This window comes from Bos grunniens, chromosome 7, assembly GCF_055505025.1.
Source record: "Bos grunniens cultivar Pamir isolate PY7600 chromosome 7, Bosgru_T2T1.0, whole genome shotgun sequence".
Classification (NCBI taxonomy): Eukaryota; Metazoa; Chordata; class Mammalia; order Artiodactyla; family Bovidae; genus Bos; species Bos grunniens.
This window is the reverse complement of record NC_141171.1, coordinates 15,650,795-15,677,884: the sequence shown is the minus strand read 5'-3', so window position 1 is coordinate 15,677,884 and position 27,090 is coordinate 15,650,795. Positions and strand designations below refer to the sequence as shown.

At 47.1% G+C, this 27,090-nt stretch overlaps 1 protein-coding gene across 3 annotated transcripts in view; it reads right to left on the bottom strand.

Annotated features, from left to right (window-relative positions):
• The window catches only part of LDLR (low density lipoprotein receptor), a 34,132-nt gene extending 7,697 nt beyond the window's left edge, over positions 1-26,435 (bottom strand). The window contains exons 1-12 of one of the 3 annotated variants that reach the window (XM_086409381.1): positions 25,844-26,435; positions 14,871-14,993; positions 13,138-13,260; positions 9,869-10,255; positions 7,903-8,025; positions 5,872-5,994; positions 4,197-4,316; positions 3,443-3,568; positions 2,988-3,159; positions 2,659-2,886; positions 448-566; positions 28-167 (exon numbers count right to left, since the gene is read on the bottom strand). In XM_086409381.1, the coding sequence (XP_086265507.1) occupies positions 28-167; positions 448-566; positions 2,659-2,886; positions 2,988-3,159; positions 3,443-3,568; positions 4,197-4,316; positions 5,872-5,994; positions 7,903-8,025; positions 9,869-10,255; positions 13,138-13,260; positions 14,871-14,993; positions 25,844-25,910 (1,851 nt within the window). In that variant the 5' untranslated portion in view covers positions 25,911-26,435. The remainder of the gene's footprint in view (positions 1-27; positions 168-447; positions 567-2,658; positions 2,887-2,987; positions 3,160-3,442; positions 3,569-4,196; positions 4,317-5,871; positions 5,995-7,902; positions 8,026-9,868; positions 10,256-13,137; positions 13,261-14,870; positions 14,994-25,843) is intronic. The other 2 variants (XM_086409382.1, XM_086409383.1) reach the window with 2 other exon arrangements.
• Positions 26,436-27,090: the final 655 nt, after the last annotated feature.

Sequence of the window (27,090 nt, the reverse complement as noted above, 5' to 3'; positions counted from 1 at the left end):
GAGTGATTGCGTGCCCCCAGCCCCCACCTCAAAGATGGCCAAGGAGAAGGGGTGCGCCAGCTTCTTCTTGTCCTCCAGCACGGTCTTCCGGTTCCCCCCGTTGACATCGATGCTGGAGATGGAGTGCAGTTTGGAGTCGACCCAGTAGAGGCGGCCGCCAGAAAGATCTAGAACCCACAGTGGTGGCAAGGAGAGGTCACAGGCAATGCCTGGGCCGTGGGGCTTGGGCATCCTGCTCTTCACAGGAGGGAACCAACCCCCAACCCAACCGGACTCAGCGCCTGGGAAAGCCATTCAGATCCACACCCGCCTCCCACCCGAACCGCATGCAGGTGTGGTGTGGGGAGAGGGGAGGTGAGTTTCCAGTTCGACACTCTCACGGAGCCCCCTGGTCATCTCTCCTCCAGACCCTGCCTGACACCGAGGACTACTGTCCCCCCAGTGTACCTAGAGTGATGCCGTTGGGCCACTGGATGTCCTCGGTCACCAGCGAGTAAACGTCCACGCCGTTGAGGCCCCCCTTCTTGATCTCGGCAGGAGTGCCCCAGTCAGTCCAATACATGAAGCTGGGGGAGCAGCGGGAAGGACAGACAGGGGGACATCAAGGAGGGAAGCTGTGACCACCCGGAAGAGCTGCTCTCTCCCTGGCATCAGCCAGGCCAGGAACTACCCCCGCCCCCACAGTCCCTACTGGGGGAGGCCCTGGATGGGTTCTTTCTGGTCCCCTAACTTAACCTTGCTGCTTCCTGGTGGCTCAGTTGGTAAAGAATCTGCCTGCAGTGCAGGAGACCTGGGTTTGATCCATGGGTGGGGAAGATCCCCTGGAGAAGGAAATGGCAACCCACTCCAGTATTCTTGCCTGGAGAAATCCATGGACAGTCAGGAGCTTGGCAGGCTACAGTCCAGGGGGTCGTAGAGTCAGACTCGACTTAGGGACTAAACCCCACCAACCTTGCCAGTTCCAGGACCTGCAACCTGGTGAGACCTGGCAAGATTCGGGGACTTTGGAGAACAAAGGGAGGTTTTCATTCCAGTGTTGGGACTGGGGCCCTGGAATCTGCTCTCTGAACACTGCTTTCTGAGCCTAAGGGCTTTTATAAATTTGTTTTGGTAAAGTATGAATTTATTTATTCTTCTTATTTTTTTTAAGGCTGTGTGGCATGTGGGATCTAAGTTCTCCGACTAGGGATTGAACCCATGCCCCTTGCATTGGGAGCACAGAGTATCAACACTGGACCGCCAGGTTAAGTGTATGTTATCCTGCAGATAAATTGCAAGGACTCATGTTCAAAGGCATTCAAAGCTATTCATGGCTCCTTTGTATAAGGCAGGGGAGAAAAACTTAAATTTCCATGTGCTGGAGAGCAGTTTATTTTTATTTATTTATTTATATATATATATTTTTTGAGAGCAGTTTAAATAAATCATGGCCCATCAGCCTGAAGGAAAGGAAACTCATAGACCAAATGGAAGAGCCAGGTGGTGGTGCCTGCTGTTTAGGGGGAGAAATATAAGAGCAGAGCAAGTGATACAAGTCTAAGTGGAGTGTGTGTCTGGGAGGGTCTCTCTCTCCTGGCATCTGGATAGACCAGATGACCCTCCACCAAATGAGGGCATTAGTCTTGTTGGAGGAAGGCCTGCTGGGCCCACCTTCATCCCAGGGTCCCTCCAATCTGAGCCGTGGACACCGTGCTAGCACAGCCAAGTGTGGCTTCGCCAACCTTTTCTCTCTCAGGCCCATCGCTCCCTCTCCCCCAATAACTGCAGCCAGAACAGGCTGCCCATCCTGCGGCTGTGAACTTCCCAGCCCCAGAGACCCTCCCAGACACACATGTAATGTGCTGGAGCAGGTGTCCTCTGCAGGGCATGGTACTTGGGACGAGACCATGCTTTCACAGGGGTCCCTGTGGACACTGGAGCTGCTGATTCAGCCATGGTCCCACCTGCAGGGGGCGTGCCACGGGTGGCGACCTTCACTATGTTTGCAAAAATTGTTGTTTGGCTAATGCTGAAGTGTGTACGGGTTTGTTTTTTTTTTTTCAAGTGTTCAGTATTTCTTAAGGACATTGTCTCTCTTGTTTTTATGCTAACTGGGCTGTGTGTTCATTTGGGAGAGGTCTTGGGGATGTAGCGAACATTCCCAAGATGTTCTACACCCCCATCCTGTGCAAAGTTCAGATGATAAAATTCCCACCATGATGGAACCCCCTCCCACTGAGAGTGTAGGGGACGTGGGAAGACCCCACATGCTTCGGAGTTAACTAAACCCTTGTGCCACAACTACTGAGCCTGAGCTCTAGAGCCCAGGAACCACAACTACTGAAGCCCACACGGCCTGTGCTTCAAAACAAGAGAAACGCGTTGGTGGTATAGTGGTGAGCATAGCTGCCTTCCAAAACAAGAGAAACCACCACAGTGAGAAGCCTGTGCCCCACAACTAGAGAAAGCCTGTGCAAAACAATGAAGAGCCAGGCATCCGAAAAAAATAAAGACATAAAGAAAAACCTGTGCCCCCCCCCCCCAAAAAAAAACCCCACAAACAAAAAACAAACAAAAAGCTAATCTGGTCTGGTCTGGTCATCTGGTCTACCTAAGCCCAAACCTCCCCCCATCTGGACCTCTAATCCATTTGTGAACCCCAGCCCTAGGAATACCCACCCATGGACGGGATCGACCACAATGGCCCGTGGTTTGGAGCCTTCCTCCTGGAAGAGCGTCTTCCTCTTCACACCTTTGGTGTCAGCCACGGAGACGGTACCCAGGATGGAGTCGGTCCAGTAGATGTTGCTGTGGATCCAATCCACTGCCAGCCCATCGGGGGCCTGGAGATCCTCGCCAATGACGGTGTCGTAGGAGGAGAAGCCGGGGGCTCCGTCGATCTGGGCACTGAGGGGAAAGGAGAAGGAAGAGGAGAGTGTCGGCTCCGGGGGCCCTCCGTCCACTCAGGAACTGGGGCTGCGTGCGGCTAGGGGAGCAGGCAGGCTCACCTGTAGATCTTCCTCTGGGACAGGTCAGACCAGTAGATCCTGTTACTGGCCACCTCCGTGTCCAGGGCGACCACGTTCTTAAGGTTGGGGATAAGGCTGGTGTACTCGCTTCGGTCCAGAGTCATCTTCCTGACTTCGTGGCGGTTGGTAAAGAAGAGGTAGGCGATGGTGCCTGGGGATCCGGGAAGGGGGCGGTTCAGCAGAGTGGAAGGGACCCCGACCTCCAGAAACATGGGATCCCCTGATTTAGGTGCTTCTAAGAATCACTGCATGGTTGCAGTTCTAACCTAACTTCAGGTAAAAGAAACAGTGATGTCTATTTGTTTCATTGCATGCTAAGTTGATTTAGTCCTCTTTTTGACCCCATGGACTGTAGACTGCCATGCTCCTCTGTCCACAGGATGATGAAAGTCCCACCACATGGCCTCCCCCCACCGCCACCTCCCTGCACTTACCCACGGCCTTGCAGGCCTTGGTGAGGGGCTCCAGCCGGAAGCCCTCTTCGCACTCGCATTTGTAGCTGCCCTCGAGGTTCACGCACAGCTGGCTGCAGGTGTCAGGGTTCTGACACTCATCGATATCTGAGAGTTGGGACACAGAGAGAACTGGAGCATCTTTCCAGCAGGGCGCAGATGGAACCATGGGCTCTGACCAAGAGCCATGCCTCCCTGTGGCAAATGGAGGACAACCCATCCCCTCTCGGGAAAACCTCCAGGACAGGATGCTCTGACCAATTTTTTTTTTTAATTTATTGATTTGGCTGCACCAGATCTTAGTTGCAGCACGTGGAATCTTTAACTGTAGCATATGAACTCTTAATTGCAGCGTGTGGGATCTAGTTCCTTGACCAGGGATCAAACCCAGGCCCCCTGCTTTGGGAGCGTGAAGTCTGAGCCACTGGAAGTCCCTGATCACCAAAATCTTGAAAATGGCCAAGCATGATCTCTAACCCCAACCTCACCATTCACTTTAGGGCATAGTCAACTGGGCGAAGTTGCATCAGCTGAGATTTCTTTCTTAATTATTAATCCCCAAAGGCCAAAAGCAAGTGCTCCCCAAGGGCCAAGCTGGCAACAGCTGGTTCAAGCACCTGGCCTCCCACCAGCCCTGTGAGGAGGGTACCTTCACCCACTTAACAGATGGGAAAACTGAGGCTGAGGCTTTGACCCCCTCTTCTTCCAAGGAAAGAGCCAGGGGCTTGGGAATCACCTTCACATCTGTGCTTGCCCACTAGCTGGAAGCCTTCGGGACACAGGCACTCGTAGCCGATCTTGAGGTCATTGCAGATGTGAGAGCAGCCGCCCTTGTTGTCCAGACACTCGTTGGTCCCTGTGCCAGATGCAGGAGGGGCACCGGTCACACTCTGGCCGCCAGCCACCCCTCATCCAACATCCCGCACTATTTCTACCTCATCATAACCAACATGATGACTGCTGGTGAAGTTGCCATGATTCCTAAGAGGTCTTAGGGCCACTGTCACACGTGACACCATGAATGAACCACGAGGATGTTGTCGATGTTTAGTCGCTAATTCTTGTCCCACTCTTTGCAACCCCATAGACTGTAGCCCACCAGGCCCCTCTGTCCATGGGATTTCCCAGGCAAGAATACTGGGGTAGGTTACCATTTCCTCCTCCAGGGGATCTTCCCAACCCAGGGATGGAACCTGAGTCTCCTGCAATGGCAAGCTGAGCCACTAGGGAAGCCCTATGAGGGTGTTATAGTGAGTGAATTATAAGCCAGGTACGGAAGGACAAATACTACTCCATGTGAGGCCCCTAATGGGGTCATATTTATAGAGACAGAAGGTAGGAGGGTGGGTGCAGAGGTTGGGGGAGGGGGAGTTAGTATTCAGTGGAGACAGAGACTCAGTTCCGCAAGATGAAATAGTTCTGGAGATGGATGGTGGTGATGGTGACACAACACTGTGACTGTACTTAAAACATGCCTGAACACCTAAAAATGGTAAAACCATAAATTTTGTGGGTTTTTTTAACCATAATTTAAAAAAATTTTTAATTATAAAAAATAAAAGCCACATACCACTTACTACAGTTACATGTATTAACTCACTTAATCCTCCCCATAGGAAATGGCAACCCACTCCAGTATTCTTGCCTGGAGAATCCCATGCACAGAGGAGCTCATGGACTCTGTGCAAAGAGTCGGACAGGACTGAGTGACTAACACACACAAAATCCTCCCTATGACCTTAAAGGCATGAGACTTATAGCTGGGGAAATCGAGGCATGGCCAGGTTAAACAGTTTGTTTAAGATCACACGGCTTGATGCAAACCTAGGGCACTGGGCTCCATAATCCATGCTCTTACCCTCTATACCAAGCGTGGGCCAAAGCCAGCCCTCAACCTGCTCTTTGACAGATAAGAATGGTTTTTACATTTTAAAATAGTTGAGAAGAAAATAAGAATCAAAAGCAAAATATTTCAAAAGTTCTATGAAATTCGAGTGTCTGTATCCATAATAGAATATTGGAACATGGCCCTAGGCATTCAAATGCACGTGTATGGGCTTGGGTGGGTGCTCTCCTGCTACAAAAGCCAAGTAGAAGAGCTGCGACAGAGACCCTATGGACTGGAAAGTCCAAATCATGGGTCAAAGTGCTGCTGAAAACACTTCCAACACCTGATCCCCAGCAGCCCTAGGATGTCTGGGAAGTTACTGCCCCATCTTACAGATGGGAAAACTGAGGCTTAGAAGCCAATCCACTTATCCCCAGGCTCCCCCCTAACATCTGTCCAGCCCCAGAGTCACAGCACTTGTGGGCTTCGGCAGGGCTGGCCCCTCACAGCACCACAGCACCCACGTCTCAACGAGGTGGACCCCACCCTCAACACTACCAGCTGCCCACACCCCAGGGCTCACCACAGTCCTTGAGGGGCTCGTCCGACCAGTCCCGGCAGTCCCTGACGGAGTTGCACACTTTGTCCAGGGAGATGCACTCACCGCTTTGGCACTTGAACTTGTTGGGCCCCTCGCAAAGAGTCACTATAAGCACAGAGTAGGGTCAGGTGCTTCCAGGAGACAGGAGGTGGCTTAGTGCTTCTTATTAATATGATTATTTATGCAAGAATAGATACAAATGTATTTGGTGGTAAAACAGAACAGTTACTGATCATACATGAAGCCTCCACTCAGCTTAAGAATTAGAATATCACCAATAGCAGGGGCTGGTAAACTCTGGCCTGATGCCTGTTTGTTTAAATAGAAGTTTTATTAGCACCCAGCGCTGCCCATTGGTTTACATACAGTCAGTGGCAGACTTCATGCTATAACAGCAGACTCAAGCAGATGTAATTGAGACTATGGCCTGCAGAGCTGAAAATTCCTACTCTCCAGCCCCTGACCTAAACTATTATAGTGGTCTAAGCCATCCCATTCTACTACCCCCAGAGGTAATGATAATTTTGAATTTTGATTACTACTTCTTTATTTTTTCATTAATAATTCTATCAAACATGTATGAATGAACAATCTACTGTTGAATTTTGCTTGCTTTTGAGTCTTAATAACTGTATCCAGTTAAATTCCTGCAATTGCCTTCTTGTTTGCAACCCCAAGGTTATGAAGTTCACCTGGGCTGCAGACAGGGGCTGTAGCCTCATTTTTCTCAGCTGCATGATATTCCACTCTGTGATGACACTGCCGTTTAAAATTATTTCCAGGCAGCCCTGTTCACAGCAGTACTATTCACAACAACCAAGGCGTGGAAGCAACCCAAGTGTTCATCCACGGGTGACTGGATAAACAACATGTGGTCCATCCATACAGCAGAATATTATTTTGCCTTAAAAAGGAAGGCATTTCTGACACCTTCTATAACATGGATGCACGTTGAGGAAACGACGCTTAGTGAAATAAACCCGTCACACAAATTTGTGATTCCAGTTACATAAGGTCAAATACTAGAGGAGTGGAATTGGTAGAGACAGTAGAATGGTGGGTACCAGGGGCTTGAGGAAGGAGAACAGCGAGTGTATAATGGGGACAGAGTTTCAATACGGGAAGATGAAAGAGTTCTGGCAATGGATCATGCGGATGGTGACTTAGCACCACTGGACTATACTCTTAAGAATGGTTAAGACAATAAATTCTGTTACATGTGTTTTTTTTTTGTTGTGTTAGCCACTCAGTCCTGTCCAACTCTTCCAGACTCCATGGACTGTAGCCCACCAAATTCTCCAGGTAAGAATACTGGAGTGGGTTGCCATTCTCTTTTCCAAGGGATCTTCTCGATCCAGAGATCAAACCCACATCTCCTGCATTACAGGCAGATTCTTTACCATCTGAGCCACCAGGGAAGCCTCTATTTCACCACAATTAAAAAAAAAATTTTTTTTTACATTAATTCTACTGCTGGAACTTCCTTGGTGGTTCAGTGGTTAAGGCTCTGAGCTTCCAATGCAAGGTACGTGGGTTTGATCCCTGGTCAGGGAACTAAGATCCCACATGTCATGCAACATGGCATATATATATATATATATATATATATATATATATATATATAAATTAATTCTACTGCTGATGAACATTCTGGTTGCTTCTACTGCTTTGCTGTTAGGACAGTGCTACTCTGCTCATTCTAGAGCCTATCTCCCAGTGCACAGATACAAGTTTCCCACGAGCGGAACTGCTACACTATAAACTCAGCAAAGTGGAATTGTACTGTACACGTAACTCTGTGAGCTCAGGTTCATGAGCTATGTACACTCCAACCTCATTAAATCTCACAGTCCTGAAGTAGATGTTTTCATTTTGCAGATTAGAGAAAGAGGCTCAGAGAGCTCAAGTAACTTGCTTGAGGACACACAGGAGGCTCCTCCCTTGTCTGGGAGGCACTGTGCTCCTCCCCCCACATCTCCCCACAGCCCGGGATCCTGGAGGGGTGGGGCTCACCGTTGACGCAGCCCAGCTCGTCACTCAGATCCTTACAGTCAGGCTCCCTGTCGCACTGCCGGCTACCATGGATGCAGGTCCCATCCGAGCACTGGAATTCATCAGGCCGGCACGTGGCCACAGCTGGGAAACAAAGAGCCAAGTGTGGAGAATTAAGAAAGGGAAAGCACCTAACACAACCATTACATTTTCCTAGATTTCTCTCCAGTCTGTCCTTGCGTGCAGGAAATTCATTAAAAAGTTGGCAGATCGGGGAATTCCCAATCAGTGGCTAAGACTCTGTGCTCCCAATACAGGGGGCCCAGGTTCGATCCCCGGTCAGTAAGCTAAGTCCCTCATGCCACAGCTAAGACCTGGCAGAAGTAAATGAATAAAAAAAAAAAAAAGCTGGCAGAGCTAGTAGGCCATTCTTGGCAGAAAAGCAATGATGTGGTCCCAGTCTAGATAGAAGCCTGGCCAGGTACGTTATGATGTTGTTGGTTAGTCCCTAAGCTGTGTCTGACTCTTTGCGACCCCATGTGCTGTAACCCACCAGGCTCCTCTGTCCGTGGGATTTCCCAGGCAGGAACACTGGAGTGGGTTGTCATTTCCTACTCCAGGGAATTAATATCTTCCTGACCTAGGGATTGATCCCAAGTTTCCTGCATTAGCAGGTGGATTCTTTACCACTGAGCCACCAGTGAAGCCCGCTGCCCACCTCCCCCCCCAAAAAAGTCATTACTACTGAGTATCACACAGCCCTTTCAATGACTCAGACTGTGAACGTGAAAAATGTTTCTGACTAGACCTTGACCTGAAACAGGTTTTCACTTAACCCTAATTCATTAAGCTCTAAGCTTATGCTTTCTGCACTTTCCTGTGGGTTATATTTCACTATGAAAATGCTGACAATGTGCAAATTCAATTTCAAGAGGTCAGTGGAGAAAAAAAAAAAAGATGATAAATAAGTATGCAAATGTTTGGAACTCATTTGTGTGTGTGTGTGCTTTTATGTCGTAACCCAGGTCCACCGAGGCCGACGCTGTTGCTCCATCTACAGGGGAGGAGATCAAAGCACAGTAATACTACGTCCCCGGCCAAGGGTCACACAGCTTGGACATCACCAGTCAGGCCTGGATCCTTTCTGGACCAAAATAATACAGCGTGCTACAGTCTGCTCCTCTTGGCAAGAGAAAAATTAAATAGGGGCTCCAGGGGCTTCCCTGGTGGTATAGTAGATAAGAATCCACCACCCAATACAGGGGACATGGGTCTCATCCCTGGTCTGGGACAGTCTTCCGCAGCACACAACAACTAAACCGCTGTGCTGCAAATACTGAACCTGTGCGCCTAGAGCCTGTGCTCTGCAACAGGAGAAGCCCACAGACCACAACTAGAGAAGGCCCTCATGCAACGGTGAAGACCCAACACAACCAAAAAGTAAGTAACTGAATTAAAATAATAATAAATGTTAAAAATAAATAAACAGGTGTTCAAAAGGGAACTCCTTTGGAAGACAGTGTCCTCTATGTGATCAGAAAGACTGAAAGGAACATGAAATGGGACCGACTTTTGGTATTTTTTTTTAGGTCAATGCTTTATTGACACCATGTTGCCTTGAATATAATCTGAAGATATCTTTGGATATCATATTCTTTATGCAGGATATTAGCTCTTTCTTTTCTTGTATCTGAATCACTCCATCAAGGATTTATTATAGTTGGAGATAAGACCTTTGGAAGCAGAGTTCCTTTTTCTTTTTTTGACGGAGCTAAGGTATATGGGATCTTAGTTCCCTGACCAGGGATCCAACCCTCACCCCGGCACTGGAAGAGCAGAGTCTTAACCACTGGACCAAGGAAGTCCAGGACTGACTTTCTTATTGTGTGATGCGGAATCATTTAAGCACCTGAAGGCACCGCCCCACCCCTGTCCCCTGCCGGGGGAGCCCCCAGCCTGGGTGAGGGGATTTCCGAGGCGCCCCTACCGCAGTTCTCCTCGTCAGACTTGTCCTTGCAGTCAGGGTCATGGTCGCAATGCCAGCTGGAGTGGATGCACTCGCCACTGCCGCAGTGGAACTCGAGGGCCGAGCAGGGGTTGTTGTCCTGCAGGGGGCCTGATGGGTGGGGGGTCCCACAGTGCTTTGGCCACTCGTCTGAGCCATCGTCACAGTCGGGGTCGCCGTCGCAGGCCCAGAGCTGGGGGATGCACATGGAGCTGTTGCACTGGAAGTTGGCAGGGCCGCAGGTGGGCATGGGGCAGGACGCCTCATCCGAGCCATCTAAGCAGTCCAGGTCCAAGTCACAGACGAACTTCGGGGCAATGCACTTGCCGTCATTGCAGCGGAACTCATCCTGGGAGCACGTCTTGGGGGCTGCAGGGACGGACGGGAGAGGACAGCCTGGTCACCGGGGAAACCACTCCCCAATCCCGACACCAACTCATTGCACAGATGGGGACACTGAGGTGAGGAGAGGCCAGAGCGCAGTGAGTGGACTCCAGGCAGTGGTCAGGGGACCTGGCCGACAACCACCCAGTTCCTGGGCCCCTCTGGGCCTCAGTTTCCTCATCTGTTCCTGTCTCAAAGTGTTACTGGAGGACTGGGATGTAAAGGTACACGGGAACCTGTATTTAAGAGTTTATGCAGGGAACTATAGTCGGTATCTTATAATAAATATAGTAGAAAAGAAGAAGAAAAAGAATATATGTGTGAGTGTGTGTAACTGAATCACTTTGCTCTACACCTAAAACTAACCCAAAACTGTAAATTAAATATACTTTAGTTTAAAAAAAAAAGGATGAGTGGAGTAGGAAATGGCAACCCACTCCAATATTCTTGCCTGGAGAATCCCATGGACACAGGAGCCTGGCAGACTACAATCCACGGGGTTGCAAAGAATCGGACACAACTGAGGGAATTCAGCACTTATAATTAAGTGTTCCTTTACTATTAAAAGGCTTCCCTTGTGGCTTAGCTGGTGAAGAATCTGCCTGCAATGCGGGAGACCTGGGTTTGTTCCCTGGGTTGGGAAGATTCCCTGGAGAAGGGAAAGGCTACCCACTCCAGTATTCTGGCCTGGAGAATTCCATGGACTGTATAGACCATGGGGTCACAAAGAGTCAGACATGACTCTTTGTGACCCCATTTTACTATTCAAATTTTATTATCCTTCATTTTATTAGTGGTCCTTGAGCAGCTCTGAACGTTTGGAAATTGGGTGTTGAAGGAAGGTAAAGTAGAATATTTTGATCCGACTGGAGACTTTGAAATACTAGATAGTAAATGTGATCATCCTCCTTTGACCTTCAGCTCAAATATCTCCCTGAAAATAATGCATTCAGGTTCAGAGGAAGCTTAGAGATGGCACTTTAAATGTCACATTGTAGTACTTATAAAATGAAAAGGAGGTAATTTCGGCTTTAAAAAACAAAACAAAACCAAAAAATGGCTGGGGACTTCCCTGACGGTCCAGTGGTTAGGGCTCCAGGCTCTCACTGCCAAGGGCCCAAGTTTCATTCCTGGTGGAGGAACTAAGATCCCGAAAGCCACTCAGAGTAGCCAAAAATAAAAATAAAAAACTGTTGCCCTTATTATTATTATTTGCTTGTTTTTATTTACAATGACATGGGACTTTTTGAAAGTGAAAGTCGCTCAGTCGTGTCCCACTCTTTGGGACCCCATGGACTATGCAGTCCATGGAATTCTCCAGGCCAGAATACTGGAGTGGGTAGCCTTTCCCTTCTCCAGGGGATCTTCCCAACCCAGGGATTGAACCTAGGTCTCCTGCATTGCAGGCAGATTCTTTACCAACCGAGATATCAGGGAAGCCCATATTGGACTTTTGAAGTTGAAGTATAGTTGACTTACAAAGCTGTGCCAGTTTCCAGGTATGCCACAGCGGCTCAGTGACTTTAGATAGCACAAAACGATCACCAAGCTAAGTCCACTTACTGCGTGCCACCCTACAAGGTTATCACCATCTTACTGACTACATTTACCACGCTGTGCATCACATCACTGTGAATTATTTAGTTTACAGGAGGAAGTTGGTTCCTATTAATCTCCCTCCTCTATTTTACTCATCCTCCCACCTCCTGGGTTTGATGGTACTATTATTTCTTTTTTTAACTTCTTCAGTTTTATTGTACATACATGTCAATCTTTTTTTTTCCCATTGTGGACGGAGTTTAATAATTTTTTTTTTAAAGTTGGATTGAAGTATAGTTGATTTCCAATGGTATGTTAATTTCTGCTCTACAGCAAAGTGACTCAGTTATACGTAAATGTATTCTTTTTCATATCCCTTTCCATTGTAGTTTATCACAGAATATTGACTATAGTTTCCCTGCCCTATACAATTGGAGAAGGCAATGGCACCCCACTCCAGTACTCTTGCCTGGAAAATCCCATGGATGGAGCAGCCTGGTAGGCTGTAGTCCATGGGGTCGCTAAGAATCGGACACGACTGAGCAAATTCCCTTTCACTTTTCACTTTCATGCATTGGAGAAGGAAATGGCAACCCACTACAGTGTTCTTGCCTGGAGAATCCCAGGGACAGGGGAGCCTGGTGGGCTTCCACCTATGGGGTCGCACAGAGTCGGACACGACTGAAGCGACTTAGCAGCAGCAGCAGCAGCCCTATACAATAGGACCTTGTTGTTTATGCTGGTATTATTAGAGAGTCAACAGAAACAGTAATTATGTGAAATGATGAAGGTGTTAAATAACCCTATTGTGGTAATCATTTCACAATATATATAAAATCATCACACTGGAGACTAAACTCACACCATGTTACATGTCAACTATTTCTCAATAAAGCTGGAAGAAAAAATAGAACACTTGGAAAAGAGGCCCAATCCTTTTTATTTTAAAATGTTCCCCAGTGAGAACCAAGGTTAGATATGCATCACTAAGCACTCACTCACTTTTTAGGTTTTTTTTTTTTTTTAATACTCTCTTGGGGGGTTTCATATTTTGTCAACTTGAAGATTTGATGTGATCTCAATTATTTAAATTTCCCCCAGGGTGTTTTTTTTAAGAGTCTTACTTTGTTTTTAAAAAATCTACACAATTAGAAAAGAAATTATAAGTAATGAATAAAATCAAAGAGGCAAGACAGAACCTGCTGCAGAGTGCCTTCCTGTCTGAAACTCTCTATGGTTTGGAACAAACTGACCTCAGCCACGAACCCAGTCAGATCACTTGGACACGGCTAGGATCCACGGGCCACCAGACAAGGGACACCACTTACAACAGCCTTCTTCGTCCGAGCCATTCTCGCAGTCCACCTGGCCATCGCATCTCCAGGACCCCGAAATGCAGCGGTTGACACGGCCCCCACAGCTGAAGTCCCCCATCTTGCAGGTGACAGACTCTATGGGAGAAACAGAGCTGAACCGTAACGCAGAGGGAAGAATGCCTTGCCACTCCGAGCTCTGCAAGGGAAGATCCCAGAGTTTTCTGATAGGAGATTCAGGCTCACTTTTCTGGGCCAAAATGAAGGAAATTTAATGGAACTTATTAAAAATTAGTTGCTGAGGACTTCCCTGGGAGTCCAGTGGCAAAGACTTCCATGCTCCCAATGCAGGGGGCCTGGGTTCAATCCCTGGTTAGGGAACTAGATACCACATACCACAGCTAAAGATCCCGCATGCCACAAGGAAGACTGAAGGTCTTGCATGCTGCACTTAAGACCCAGTGCAGAAAAATAATTTTTTTTTTAAGTTAGATGCCAGGTGTTGCAAAGATTTTGGAATGAGATAAAAGTGGTGGTTGCAAAGCACTGGGAATATATTAATGCTACTAAACTGGTCACTTTTTTTTAATTTAAAATTTTGGGGTGGCTTTTTTAAAAAAATCGAAGCATAATTGATTTACAATGTTGTGTTAATTTCAGGTGTACAGCAAAGTGACTCAGTTACACATGTGTGTGTGTGTATATATATGTATATATTTTCTTTTTCAGATTCTTTTCCATTATAGGTTATTACAAGATATTGAATATAGTTCCCTGGGCTATACAGTAGGTCCTTGTTGATTATCTATTTTATATATAGTAGTATGCATCTGTTAATCCCAAATTCCTATTTTATTCCTACCCCCAATGGCCTAATTCAGTGGTTAGGACTCTTAAGCTTCCACTGCAGCTGTTATGGGTTTGATCCCTGGTTGGGAAGCTAAGATCCCACAAGCCACCTGGAGTGGCCAAGAAAACAAAAAACAAACACACAAAAAGGCTAATTTGTGAGACTTCCCTGGCAGTCCAATGGTTAAGACTTTGCCTTCTAACATGGGGTGAAGGTTCGATCCTGGTTGGGAAGCTAAGACCCCCATGCCTCGAAGCCAAAAACCTAAATCATTAAGAAGCAATATTATAACAAATTCAATCAAGACTTTAAAAATGGTCCACCAAAAAAAAAAAAAATCTTAAAAAAGGGCTAATCTGTGTAACATGAACCTCAATGAAAAAAAAAAGAGGAAAGGAAACTTTAAAGGAAAGTTCCAATAATATCATCTCTGTGTGCATGCTAAGCATTTCAGTCTTGTCCAGTTCTTTGCGACCCCAAGGTCTATAGCTCGCCAAGCTCCTTTGTCCATGGAAGAATACTAGGCAAGAATACTGGAGTGGAGTGCTATACCCTCCTCCAGGAAATCTTCCCAACCCAGGGATCAAATCCGAGTCTTTTACATCTCCTGCATTGCAAGTGGATTCTTTACCTCTGACCCACCTGGAAAGCCCAATATCTTCTCTGCCCATCTCCTAATTCATAGAAGAATACATTAGTATGCTTGTCAATTTCTACCACGTCTGTCACCTGCTATCATCAAATCACTTTGCCATCCAACAGAAATTAACACGTTGAAAATTAACATTGAAAATGTTTAAGTGTAACACAACTATACGTAGATTAAAAAAAAAAAAAAAAGGAGTTAAAAAGAAAAGGTTAGGACACACGTCATGTCCAAAGGCGGGGAGAAACTCACTGCATGTCTCCTGGGATTCATCAGAGCCGTCTTGGCACTCGGCGGTCCCATCACAAACCCACTTATAGGAGATGCATTTCCCATTTTGGCACTGAAACTCGTTTCTCCCACAGTTGTCTTCCACTAAAGAGAAGGAAAGGAGAAGGAAGAATCAAGGCTGGGATCACAAAATGACCCAATTCTTTGTGTCTCTTTCCTGCCAAGTGAAGAATGAACCAGAAATACAATCCTACTGCAGCAGTCAGGTCTCCAGGAAATCAAACACACCACAACTAAACCGAGTGAACCAAAAGTGTAGTGGAGGATGCGAAGGACACTTCCTAAAAAGAGATGCATCCCCAGTGTGAGATTCTGACATCATGGTTGGTGAGTCCAAAGTGTGGATCCACTGGGCGATGGGGACAAAATATTAGAACCTGGGTGCACATTACCAAAGAAAAGGACATGAATTAGCATGTCACAAACCTGTGCTGGAGACAGTACCAAGGAAAATTGAGACTGCAGAAGCATTAAGCTGGAGGAAAACTTGAAAAGCTTTCTCCAGTAGGTAGAAAGGAACTAAAGAGATAAAAATTGGGACTTCTCTCATGGTTCTGTGGTTAAGAACCTACCTTACAGTACAGGGGACACAGATTTGATCCCTAGTTGGGGAACTAAGATCCCACCTGCCACTGGGCAACTAAGCTCGTGCACCCCAAGAAGCCCACATGATGCAGCTGAGACCCAGCACAGCCCCCACAAAAAGGGTATATAAGTTATGAGAAATGATTAATGTAGAGGTCAGACAGCAGAGACCCAGCAGAGAAGATAATCATATAACTAAATTTCAGATCTAAAGAAGTGGGTTGTTGCTGTTCAGTCGCTGAGTTGTGTCCAACTCTTTTCGACCCCGTGGACAGCAGCATACCAGGCTTCCTTGTCCTTCACTGTCTCCCGGAGTGGGGGCTACTCTCTAGCTGTGGTGCTCTGGCTTCTCATTGTGGAGCGTCTCTTGTGGCAGAGCACAGGCTCCAGGCCCACAGGCTTCAGTAGTTGTGCTGCACGGGCTTAGTTGCTCCGAGGCATGTGAGATCTTCCCAGACCAGGAATCGAAATTGTGTCTCCTGCACTGGCAGGCAGATTCTTTACTCCTGAGCCACCAGGGAAGCCCCTCTAAAATATACGACTTTTACACTTTGTGGCTCAGATGGTAAAGAATCTGCCTGCAATTCGAGAGACCTGGGTATGATCCCTGGGTGGGGAGGATTCCCAGGAGGAGGGCAAGGCAACCCACTCCAGTATTCTTGCCTGGAGAATCCCCATGGACAGAGGAGGTTGGCGGGCTACAGTCCATGGGGTTGCAAAGAGTCAGACACGACTGAGCGACCAAGCACACAAAGAGAGCAAAATAATACTGACTGCATTTAGTTTTAGGTATCATGCTTTGATTCAGGGGCATTGTTACGTGTGAGCTATGATCAAAGCAAACTTTTATTGTGAAAGTTGCTCATTCCAACTCTTTGTGACCCCATGGACTATACAGTCCATGGAATTCTCCAGGCCAGAATACTGGAGTGGGTCAGTCATTTCAGTCACTCAGTTGTGTCAGACTCTTAGGGACCCAACGGACTGCAGCACACCAAGCTTCCAATAAACTTTTATTGGTTGGTAATAAAATTGGTATTACTCCTTTAATCTTTAAATATAGACTTTGATCCCCTTCATAATCTAAAGTAACACAGTTAATAAAAATTATGATCCAGTTTATCTCAGGATAAGGAAATAAGACCAAGAAGGAAGAAGCTAGCAGAAATTTCCTCATGAGTCAGATATTCTGAAGGCAAATGATATGTAAAATATAAGTTCGGGCTGATGGCTACGTTTATTATATTTTTCACTACGTTTGTAAGAAGAACTTTTTTTTTATCACTTTATTTTGAATGTTGACTGAAACAAACAAAAAAAATAGTTTAATAGTTTGCACAAAATGTATTCATTTGCTCATTTTGCACAAAGGCAATTAATGAACTCTTCATGCACAAGGCAGAAACTATGTCTCCAGAATTAGTCCATTCCTGGGAGAAACTTCCAGACAAAGAGATCCTTGATCCTTGAATGATTCTTCTTATGCAAGAAGTCTCTTCTTCCTTCATTCTGCATATGGGAGAAGATTCAAGATCTTACATGCTTTGTGTCTTTTTATGTATTCAGATTTTTCCCCCTTGATATTCTCTTTAAGTGGACTTTCTGGGTGGCTCAGATGGTAAAGAATATATGCCTGCAATGTACGAGACACAGGAGACTTGGGTTTGATCCCTGGGTCAGGAAGATCCCCTGGAGGAGGAAATGGCAACCGACTCCAGTATTCTTGCCTGGAGAATCCCATGGACAGAGGAGCTGGGTGGGCTACAGTCCATGGGATTGCAAAGAGTTGGACATGGCTGAGCACGCATGCATGTACATTCTCTTTAAACACTCAGTAGATGTGGTGCACAGGATTAGTTGCTCCGTGGCATGTGGGATCATCCTAGACCAGGGCTCCAACCGATGTCCCTTGCATTGCAAGGTGGATTCTTAAACACTGGAGCACCAGGGAAGTTTGAGACCTTCAAGTTTTAACTGAGCACATTACCCAAGGGAGGATCTATAATTTCCCAGCTTCCTTTGCAGCCAGGTGTGGCCATGGGACCGAGTTTAAGCTAATGAGCTGTGAGTGAAAGTAAATGTGCAAACTTCACGACCTTAGAGGGTGGCACTGACAAGTTGATTCCTACTAGTGAGCATTTTGCCCCTCTTAACCTCAACGTACAAGATAAAAACTGACCTAATTAGATATGGTGGAAGGTCAAGCCATAAAAATAAGAATGATCAAAGGCACTCTTTGAAGTATGGCTCCCTGTGTCCAATTGCTAATCATCAGCCTTGCCCTTAACGCTCGGCAATAAAAAAAAACGAAATAATGCAATTTGCAGCAACATGGATAAACCTGGAGATTATCATACTAAGTGAAGTAAGCCAGGTAGAGAAAGATGAATATTATACAATATCATTTATATGTGGAATCTTAAAAAAAAAAAAAAAGATACAAATGAACTGATTTAAAACAGAAATTAGACCCACAGACATAGAGAACAGATTATGGTTGTCAAAGAGGAAAGAAGTGAGGGACAGATAAATTAGGAAATTGAGATGGACACATACACGCTACTATATATAAAATAGATAACCAACAAAGACCTCCTGTGTAGCACAGGGAACTATATACTCAATTATCTTGTAATAATGTGTAAGGGAAAAGAAACTGAAAAAGAATCTGAATCACTGAAACTAACACAACATTGTAAATCAAATATATCAAATATACTTTACTATATATATATATACATGTTACTTCATATATAGAGATATAAAGGAAAAAAAAACCTTGCCCTCACTACATCATGATTTGAGATTTTTAACTATAGTAGGAAGCCATTGCAAATAACAAGATATTTTAAAATGTGCGTTCGATCTTTATCTCACCTTTTTAACATATCTGGTTTTCTGTATAATTATGGTTTTTAATGTACACCAGATGATAGCATAGTTATATGACAAATAATTATATTAAGGAGAACATGCTGGATCTGGTAAAAAAAAATTTCACAACCTCAGATCCCAAACCTCTGCAGTCCCTTCTGGTACAACACCCCCTCCTAACTCCCTCCTCTTTGCTTGGCTAACAGTTCAGCTTCGAAGCTAACCTTCCCCGAAACTGGGTTTAGCAGCCCATGGACGTCCCAGGTGGCGCTGGTGGTAAAGAACCCACCTGACAATGCAGGAGATGGTAAGAGTCACTGTTCGATCCCTGGGTCAGAAAGATCTCCTGCAGGAGGGCATGGCAACCCACTCCAGGATTCTTGCCTGGAGAATCCCATGGACAGAGGAGCCTGGCAGGCTACAGTCCATGGGGTCGCAAAGAGTTGGACACAACTGGAAGTGATTTAGCACGGACGCATGCAAGAGCTCTTAAAACACCCATTTCTTACTCCTAACATACAAGATGGAAATCATTTGTTTACCGAGTCCCCCAGCCTAGATTTAAACTCCTGGAGAGTAAGGAATGTCTTTTTCTTCCTTTCAGCGTGAAACCATCAGAGCCCAAGGCCTGAGTCAAAACAAGATTTGTTGAGCTGTTATGCCCCAGTCAGAGACAGGTCCATCATATTACTACTGGGCAAAGATTTTGGAAAAGCGGAACTCTTCTAGTTCCATCTCTTCGGAGGGCAACAGGGCAGAATCTGTCAAATTTTAAAGTGCAAAGTCCCCGGGACCCAGAAGAATTATTAACACAGATGTATAACAATGTCAAGTTCAAAAAGGTCCAAAGCTTTTTTTCCCCCACTGAGCAGTGTGGTTTGTGGGATCTTAATTCCTCGACCAGGAATCAAGCTTCTGCCCCCTACAGGGGAAGCTCGGAGTCCTAACCACTGGACAGTCAGGGAATTCCCTGTCCGGTTTCTTTTGCTCGAGTACATACTATTCATGTGCCGTTCTAGCTCAGGCACAACTAACCGATAATGATAGAAACTGGGCTTTCCTGGTGGCTGAGAAGTAAAGAATCTGCCTGCAATGCAGGAGACACGGTTTGATCCCTGGGTCGGGAAAATCCCCTGGAGAAGGAACTGGCAACCCACTCCAGTATTCTTGCCCGGAGAATCCCATGGACAGAGCAGCCTGGTGGGTCCATGGGGTTGAAAAGAGTTGGCACAACTGAGTGACTAACACTTTCACTTTTCGCAATGACAGAAATCAGATTAGAGGTGCCTCTGGTCTGTGTCTGGCAGGTGAGTAAGCTGAAGAGAGCCGGGAACTTCCTGGGGGGAGAGAAGTCCTCTAGGTCCTAATGAGAGGTGGCTACATGGAAGTAGATGTCTATCACAACTCACTGAACTCTTATCTGTCGATTCTATAGTATGTTAATTGCACCTTTAATTCAGAAGAAACAAATTCTGGGTCTTCAAAGCTCATTGTCCAGTGTTCCTGCCCAGAGGAACAGTCGGGTGAGATTAGGAGAGAGATGAGTGGAGGGGTGGAGAAGGCTATAGGTGATAAAGAGAGAAATACATACAAGGAGTGTTTAGAAGCATCAACAGAACTTGGTAACTGAACTTACAAAGAGACCAGGCTGGAGGTAACCCCAGTGGAGAGCTCAGGAGATTCAAATGATCTGAGCTCTAGAACCTGCCACTATCAGAAGACAGACTGATAATGTAGCCCAGCTACTGATCCAGACAGAACATCGCCCTCTGAGGTGCCTCTGCAATGTACCCCACACCCACTGATTCACAGCTGAATCATGATTATGCCTGAAAAAGGAAATGACTCATTTCTAGCTTCCCACATGGGGTGGGTAAAAAGCAATCAAAATTCCAGGACTCTCAGAAAAAAAAAGTTAAAAAAAAAAAAAGGAAGTTCAGGCAAGGGGCATTCTCTACAGAGGAGGAGGATTCTGGAGGAGGAACTTCGCCATCTGCTCTCCCAGCCAGGAGATGGCAGTTTCAATCATCGCTAATCCACTTTGCCCAAGGAACCATCTCACACACAGAATGTGCTACTGGAAAGGCTAAAAATATTAAACCATCTTGAAAGTGCAAAAATGAAAGTGTTAGTCGATCAGTCGTGTCCAACTCTTTTGCAACGCCGTGAACTATACCCCACCAGGCTCCTGTATCCATAGGATTCTCCAGGCAAGAATACTGGAGGGAGTTGCCATTTCCTTTTCCAGGGGATCTTCTCGACCCAGGAATCAAACCCAGGTCTCCTGCATTGCAGCCAGATTCTTTACCGTCTGAGCCACCAGGGAAACCCTACTGGAAAGGCTAGAAACATTAAACCATCTTCAGTTCGGTTCAGTTCAGTCACTCAGTCATGTCCGACTCTTTGCGACCCCATGAATCGCAGCATGCCAGGCCTCCCTGTCCATCACCAACTCCCAGAGTTCACTCAGACTCATGTCCATTGAGTCAGTGATGCCATCCAGCCATCTCATCCTCTGTCGTCCCCTTCTCCTCCTGCCCCCAATCCCTCCCAGTATCAGAGTCTTTTCCAATGAGTCAACTCTTCACATGAGGTGGCCAAAGTACTGGAGTTTCAGCTTTAGCATCATTCCTTCCAAAGAAATCCCAGGGCGGATCTTCTCTGGTGGTCTTCTGCACTCCGCACTCCCAATGCAGGGGCGCTGGGTCTGATCCCTGGTTGGGAAACTAAGATCCCACATTCTGCAACTAGGCCCATGTGCCACAAACTAGAGAGCCCCCACCTCGCAACAAAGATCCAGCATAGCCAAAAATAAAAATTACAGTAATAACAAAAGTAAGAGAGAAAGAATAACAACCCCCTTCCCTGGACACCAACGAGCCCTCCCCTGGGCAGCAGTTAATCAAATATTTTCTTGTCATAGATGGCTGAAGACCCTACCAACAAGAAGACCCTACTACTACATATTTCTACCTGAACAGCTGTTCATCCAACAGCTGGCCATCAGCTGTAACATCTGAATGACGAGTGAATGGATTTCACCATTACCGACAGCAGTCAGCTGGGAAATGTCTCATGGCCTTGCTTATATGGCCGAGGATAAGGGACAGTGAGCACCCAGGAGAGCACCTCAGGATGGGTGTCCTGGCAGTGGGCAACCCCCACCTGAGCGAGGAGTCAGAACTAGTCCTATTTCAAACACCACAGCCCAAAGAAACAAACAGCTCTTTCTTATTTCCTCCCAGTTCCACAAGCAAGGTTTGGGTTTTGTATGTCAGTTTCAGTTGAATTTCAGCAAATGCAAACCAGAGCACTACATCCCATAACTCCTCATACTGCTGCTGCTGCTGCTGCTAACTCACTTCAGTCGTGTCCGACTCTGTGCGACCGCATAGATGGCAGCCCACCAGGCTCCCCCGTCCCTGGGATTCTCCAGGCAAGAACACTGGAGTGGGTTGCCATTTCCTTCTCCAATGCATGAAAGTGAAAAGTAAAAGTGAAGTCGCTCAGTCGTGTCTGACCCTCAGCGACCCCATGGACTGCGGAGCCTTCCAGGCTCCTCTGTCCATGGGATTTTCCAGGCAAGAGTACTGGAGTGGGTTGCCATTGCCTTCTCCTCCTCATACTATGCTATGCTATGCTATGCTAAGTCACTTCAGTCGTGTCCGACTCTGTGTGACTCCATATACGGCAGCCCACCAAGCTTCCCCGTCCCTGGGATTCTCCAGGTAAGAACACTGGAGTGGGTTGCCATTTCCTTCTCCAATGCATGAAAGTGAAAAGAGAAAGTGAAGTCGCTCAGTCGTGTCCGACTCTTAGCAACCCTATGAACTGCAGCCTACCAGGCTCCTCTGTCCATGGAATTTTCCCGGCAAGAGTACTGGAGTGGGGTGCCATTGCCTTCTCCACCTCCTCATACTGGGGATGCCTAAAATTACATACGCAACACACGCCCTCCTCCGCAAAAAAAGAAAGCAATCGAAACTCTAGCCTTTAGACCTCTCCTGTCACGGGTGAGGAATCAGAAACAAGGTTATCGAAACAGAAAAGGAGAATATACATTTCTGCTTTTTCTCCAGTACACATAATGAGGTGGTAAATGCTTTCAAGGTTTTCCTTCTGCGGATACTGAAGATAGTGGTTGTTCAAGAAAACCAAAATAATACATGGAGGGGATTCCCTGGTGGTTCCGAGGTTAGGACTCAGTGCTTTCACTGCCAAGGCCTGGGTTCAACCCCTGGCCAGGGTACTAAGATCCTACAAGTCGAGAGGCATGGACAAAATAAAATTAAAAAATAAATACTTGGAATCATTTTCTTGAAAAAGAAATGGCCTGGGTCTTCCCTGGCGATCTAGTGGTTGGGACCTCGCTTTCCAGTGCAAAGATACCAAAGGCCTCAGAGCCAAAAAACCAAAACATAAAACAGAAGCAACATCATAACCAATTCAATAAAGACTTTCAAAATAAGATGTTCCACACCAAAAAAATCTTAAAAAAAAAAAAAAAGAAAAAAATGTCTGAAGCTAAGAGACTTAGCAGAAAATGAATGAAAAATCCTTTTGCCAGTGCTCTTTTCCACAAGAGGGACCACCAAGATATTTTCCCCAGAGGTGATCTCCGTGGTAGTTTGTCGTCTGCTCCTTTGAGGGAGGGGTAGCCAGTTTCTATCTCTGTTCACTGCTGACTACGTGCATGGTGTCTTAGCAACACATGGTTACTTGCTAGACAGCGGAGCAGAGTGTGGATGCTATTAATGTACTGAATGTGGAATGTGAAAGGCAATCAAAGCACTGAGCAAAAAAGGTATCTAGAATTGGGTCTTATTAGGGGAGGAACCCTTGGAGAAGGCAATGGCACCCCACTCCAGTACTTTTGCCTGGAAAATCCCATGGATGGCGGGGCCTGGTGGGCCGCAGCCCAAGGGGTCGCCGGGAGTCGGACACGACTGAGCGACTTCGCTTTCAATTTTCACTTTCATGCTTTGGAGAAGGAAATGGCAACCCACTCCAGTGTTCTTGCCTGGAGAATCCCAGGGACGGGGGAGCCTGGTGGGCTGCCGTCTATGGGGTCACACAGAGTGACACGACTGAAGTGACTTAGCAGCAGCAGGGGAGGAACCCTACAGATATGAGCAGGAATGCCCTAGAAAGACAGCATGAGGCAGACAGCTCAGAAACATTCTCCCTATCTTTAGTGAGTGTTGCCCTGAAAGATAAATATGCCTGACAATGACCAGTGAATCCCCCTGGGGCTTGTTGTTAAAGCAGTTGTTGTTTAATCACTAAGTTGTATCTGACTCTTCCCGATCTCATGGACTGCAGCATGCCAGGCTCCTCTGTCCTCTGCTATCTTCCGGAATTTGCTCAGATTCATGTCTGTTGAGTCAGTGATGCTATCTAACCATCTTATCCTCTGTTAAAGCAGACACAACTTAGGGGAACACTCTACTTTCTGAGTTTGGGTGTGTCCCTGGCATATTTGATACCCTACATACAACTGTCAATTAACTGACTTTGATTTGGCTAAAGGAAAGAAAGCAAACAGCTAAGATTCCAATTACTACCATTCCCAAAGTAAACAGACAAGAAATTCCCGCTCCCTTGGGGCAAACTGGAGTAGCCAGGGCTGCTACAAATGTCTATCATTAAGTTAACAGCAGAGTAGATACTTAGTGGAATACACAGCAGAATACTGGAGTGGGTTGCCATGTCCTTCTCCAGGGATCTTCCGGACCCAGGGATCAAACTCAGGTCTCCCACACTGCAGGCAGATATTTAGTAGCTGTCCACTCACTCTCAGGAGTCTGGGGAACACACCCAGACTCAGAGCCTCCTTGAGAACCAAAATACATGATTTCCTCAAGCTGCCCAGTGAAAAAGGAAACTGAAGCAACATATCTTGCTCAATGAAACTTCACTGCCATTAATATCCTCTTAGGGAAGGAGTGGATCTGTGTGTGAAATACAGGCTCATCAACTGTCTCTTTTCCAAGCCACCATCCCTCTGCTTCACACAACCCAATGGCTGAATTATTACAATAACCCTCTGCCATGTGGCTGAAATTCTCCTTCCTTTCCTCCCAGAGGAAACTGTGATGTGTGTGTCTGATTCCAAGAGTTCAAAGGTCTCCGCTCAAAGCCACCCCTCCCCCCCATTAAAAAAAAAAAGCTTCCTGCATCCTGTTCATGGGACAATTTCAATACTTTTCTAGGCCCAGATGGTTGTTAAGCTTGAAAAGGACCATTTCCTTATTATCCAGGGCGAGGTCAAATGTCTCTCTCAGCCACTGGATAACTCAGGATGTTGCACCAACTAGCCTCTTGCCCAATTCTAAAATTCAAGCCCCTTAAAATGAAAGGTTGTCATGTTGTCATGAGAGCAGTTCAACTGAACTCATTTTAGCACCTATGAACAGACAAGGCAACCCCAAAGGGGTCCATTCGGTCCCAACTCTCGGTCCCTGCCCAGGCACGGATGAAAGTCTCCGTTAAGTGCCCTTCACGTCCGATCCGGGAAGGACTGGAGTTTCTAGGCAACGTTTCAGACTGGGAAGGGACTGAGGCCTTGGAGGTGGCCTGGGGGTCACGTCTGTGAACTGGTCCCAGTCGGGGGGGTCGGAGAAGCTCCTGAGGACAAAGTGGGTACGAAGGCATCATTGCAGACAGAGGAGGAAACAGGCCTTGGCCGAGCGGGGCTCAAGCGTTCGGCCGGCATGCTTGCAGAGCTTCTCCAGGGGCCCGGGACTTGGCGCAGCATTTGTGACGGGAGCCCCAAATGACCCGAGGAATCGCCTTCGACATCCTCACGGAGACCTAGCGAGGCGCGAGGCGTGCGCCAGCCCCGCCCCACGCCGCCCGGGCCTCAAAAACCACCGCCTCCCATTGGCCAAGGGGTGCGGCTCGAGGCTCGCCTGTTCGAATGGCGTCCAATGGGAGCTCGGGGGAGGGCCCACAGGGCTGAAGGCGGGGCTGGAGGAGGTGGCTAAGGACGGAAGCTTGGTGAAGGTTAGAAGAGTCCCGCTCCGTTTCGAGGGGCAGCAGCGCCCTTGGGAAGCACAAAGCCAACTTGACCGCCGCCGTAACCCCTGAGGGTGATACGATGTGAGGGAGCGCCCGTAGGGCCTCCAGGCTGAGCAGCCCGTTTTCGGGCCCGTCTCACCCCTGGAATAACTCTGGGAGGGAGTACCTCCTCCTAAAGCGTACCCGGCTCTAAGAAAAGGAGAGTGGTCCCCCATTGGGGGGATACTTGTGGGGAAAGCCGCGTCGCGTTTCCCTCCCAGACCCCTCAGACACCTATCCCCCAAACCCTTTTCCCAATGCAGCCATTGGGGAAGGACTTTGTGCCATTTTCCCACGTCTTCCATGGATTGAATGATTTTTCATTTTCTCTCCCGCCGGCCCCCCAAAATACCAAGGGGCTCCCCAAATTCAGGAGCTCACCCCTATCCCGCGCGGGCTTCCGGAGCCAGACTTACCTGCAGCCTCCCCCACAGCGATGAGCAGGGCGATGGCCCAGCGCAGCCCCCAGCCCGCAAGCCTCATGATCCCAGCCTCCGCTTGTCACGCCCCGGCCCAGGCCGCTGTCCGCTCGCAGTGACCGCTCTGGAAACCCGGGCTTCGCGCGGCCTGGACGCGACTGCACGCGGGGCGTCAGTCATTTGCAGCATTTCTATGTGAGGTTTCCCGGAGAGGGAGGAGTTTGCAGTGGGGTGATTTTCAAATATCTTCACCTCACTGTGGGAGGAGGAGTTTGGAGAGGAGGAGTTTCAAACGGCCGATGTGACATGGGCTCCTTAACCCATGAAGCCCTGACTCAGATTCCAGTTCTTTCCAAAGCTGGTCTTGGACAGGCTGCAGGGTTTGTGGCAGGAAGAGCTGAGCCGCCTCCATGCCCACCCTCAAGATGAAATCCCACATCTCCTTTAAATTTCTCTCAAATTTTGATTGTTATATTCTCTTTGGTGCCCAGAGAAGATTCTATCTGCCCTTCCAAATTGTCTAATTGGCCAATGACATCTCCCCTCGGACTCAAAACCAAAAACTAGAGATGTTGGAAACTTAGCCCCACCCCTTTTCTCTACTTGCCTTCTCCTTTCTAGGAATTGTTTATAGATTTTAACTGTTTCATCATATATAGTTTTAGAGGGTTCTTCCAAATTGCCCCATAAAACAGTTATCAGTGATGCATTTAAATAAAATCATCACAAAAGTACAGGCAAAGACTGATTTTGTTTTGTGGGATCCAGCACTTGGATGAATTATGGGCCAAAACATCTCCGAAATCAACTGACCTCATACCTGGGGTCTGGACATAAATATTGATTTATCTTATTCAGAGAAAGGGTTGAACAAACAGAGTGGCCACTTCCTCTCCCCAAAGCCAAATCAAAACAAACTAGAGATTTCAGAGCTGAACCTGAATGCCTAAACCACCAAGAGCTGATGGTGAACAGCTTTTAAGAATCAGGGTGTCTCTTTGGTGGAGATTCATGAACTTGCCATGGTCCCTTGCCAAAAAGCCCTCCTACAAAGGGTCTGGCAGTTTGGAAGGGTTCTCTCCGGATAAGCAGATTTCTCTGAGGTTTTACAAACTGAGCTTAGCAGGCGTACTAACCTCTCAGCAGGCTTTCGGAGAAACCCAGGAGAGAAGGCAGAAAAGAGGCAGAGAGGAGATAATTGAACTCTCACAAAGAAAAACAGTGATTAATCCAGAAGAAACTTA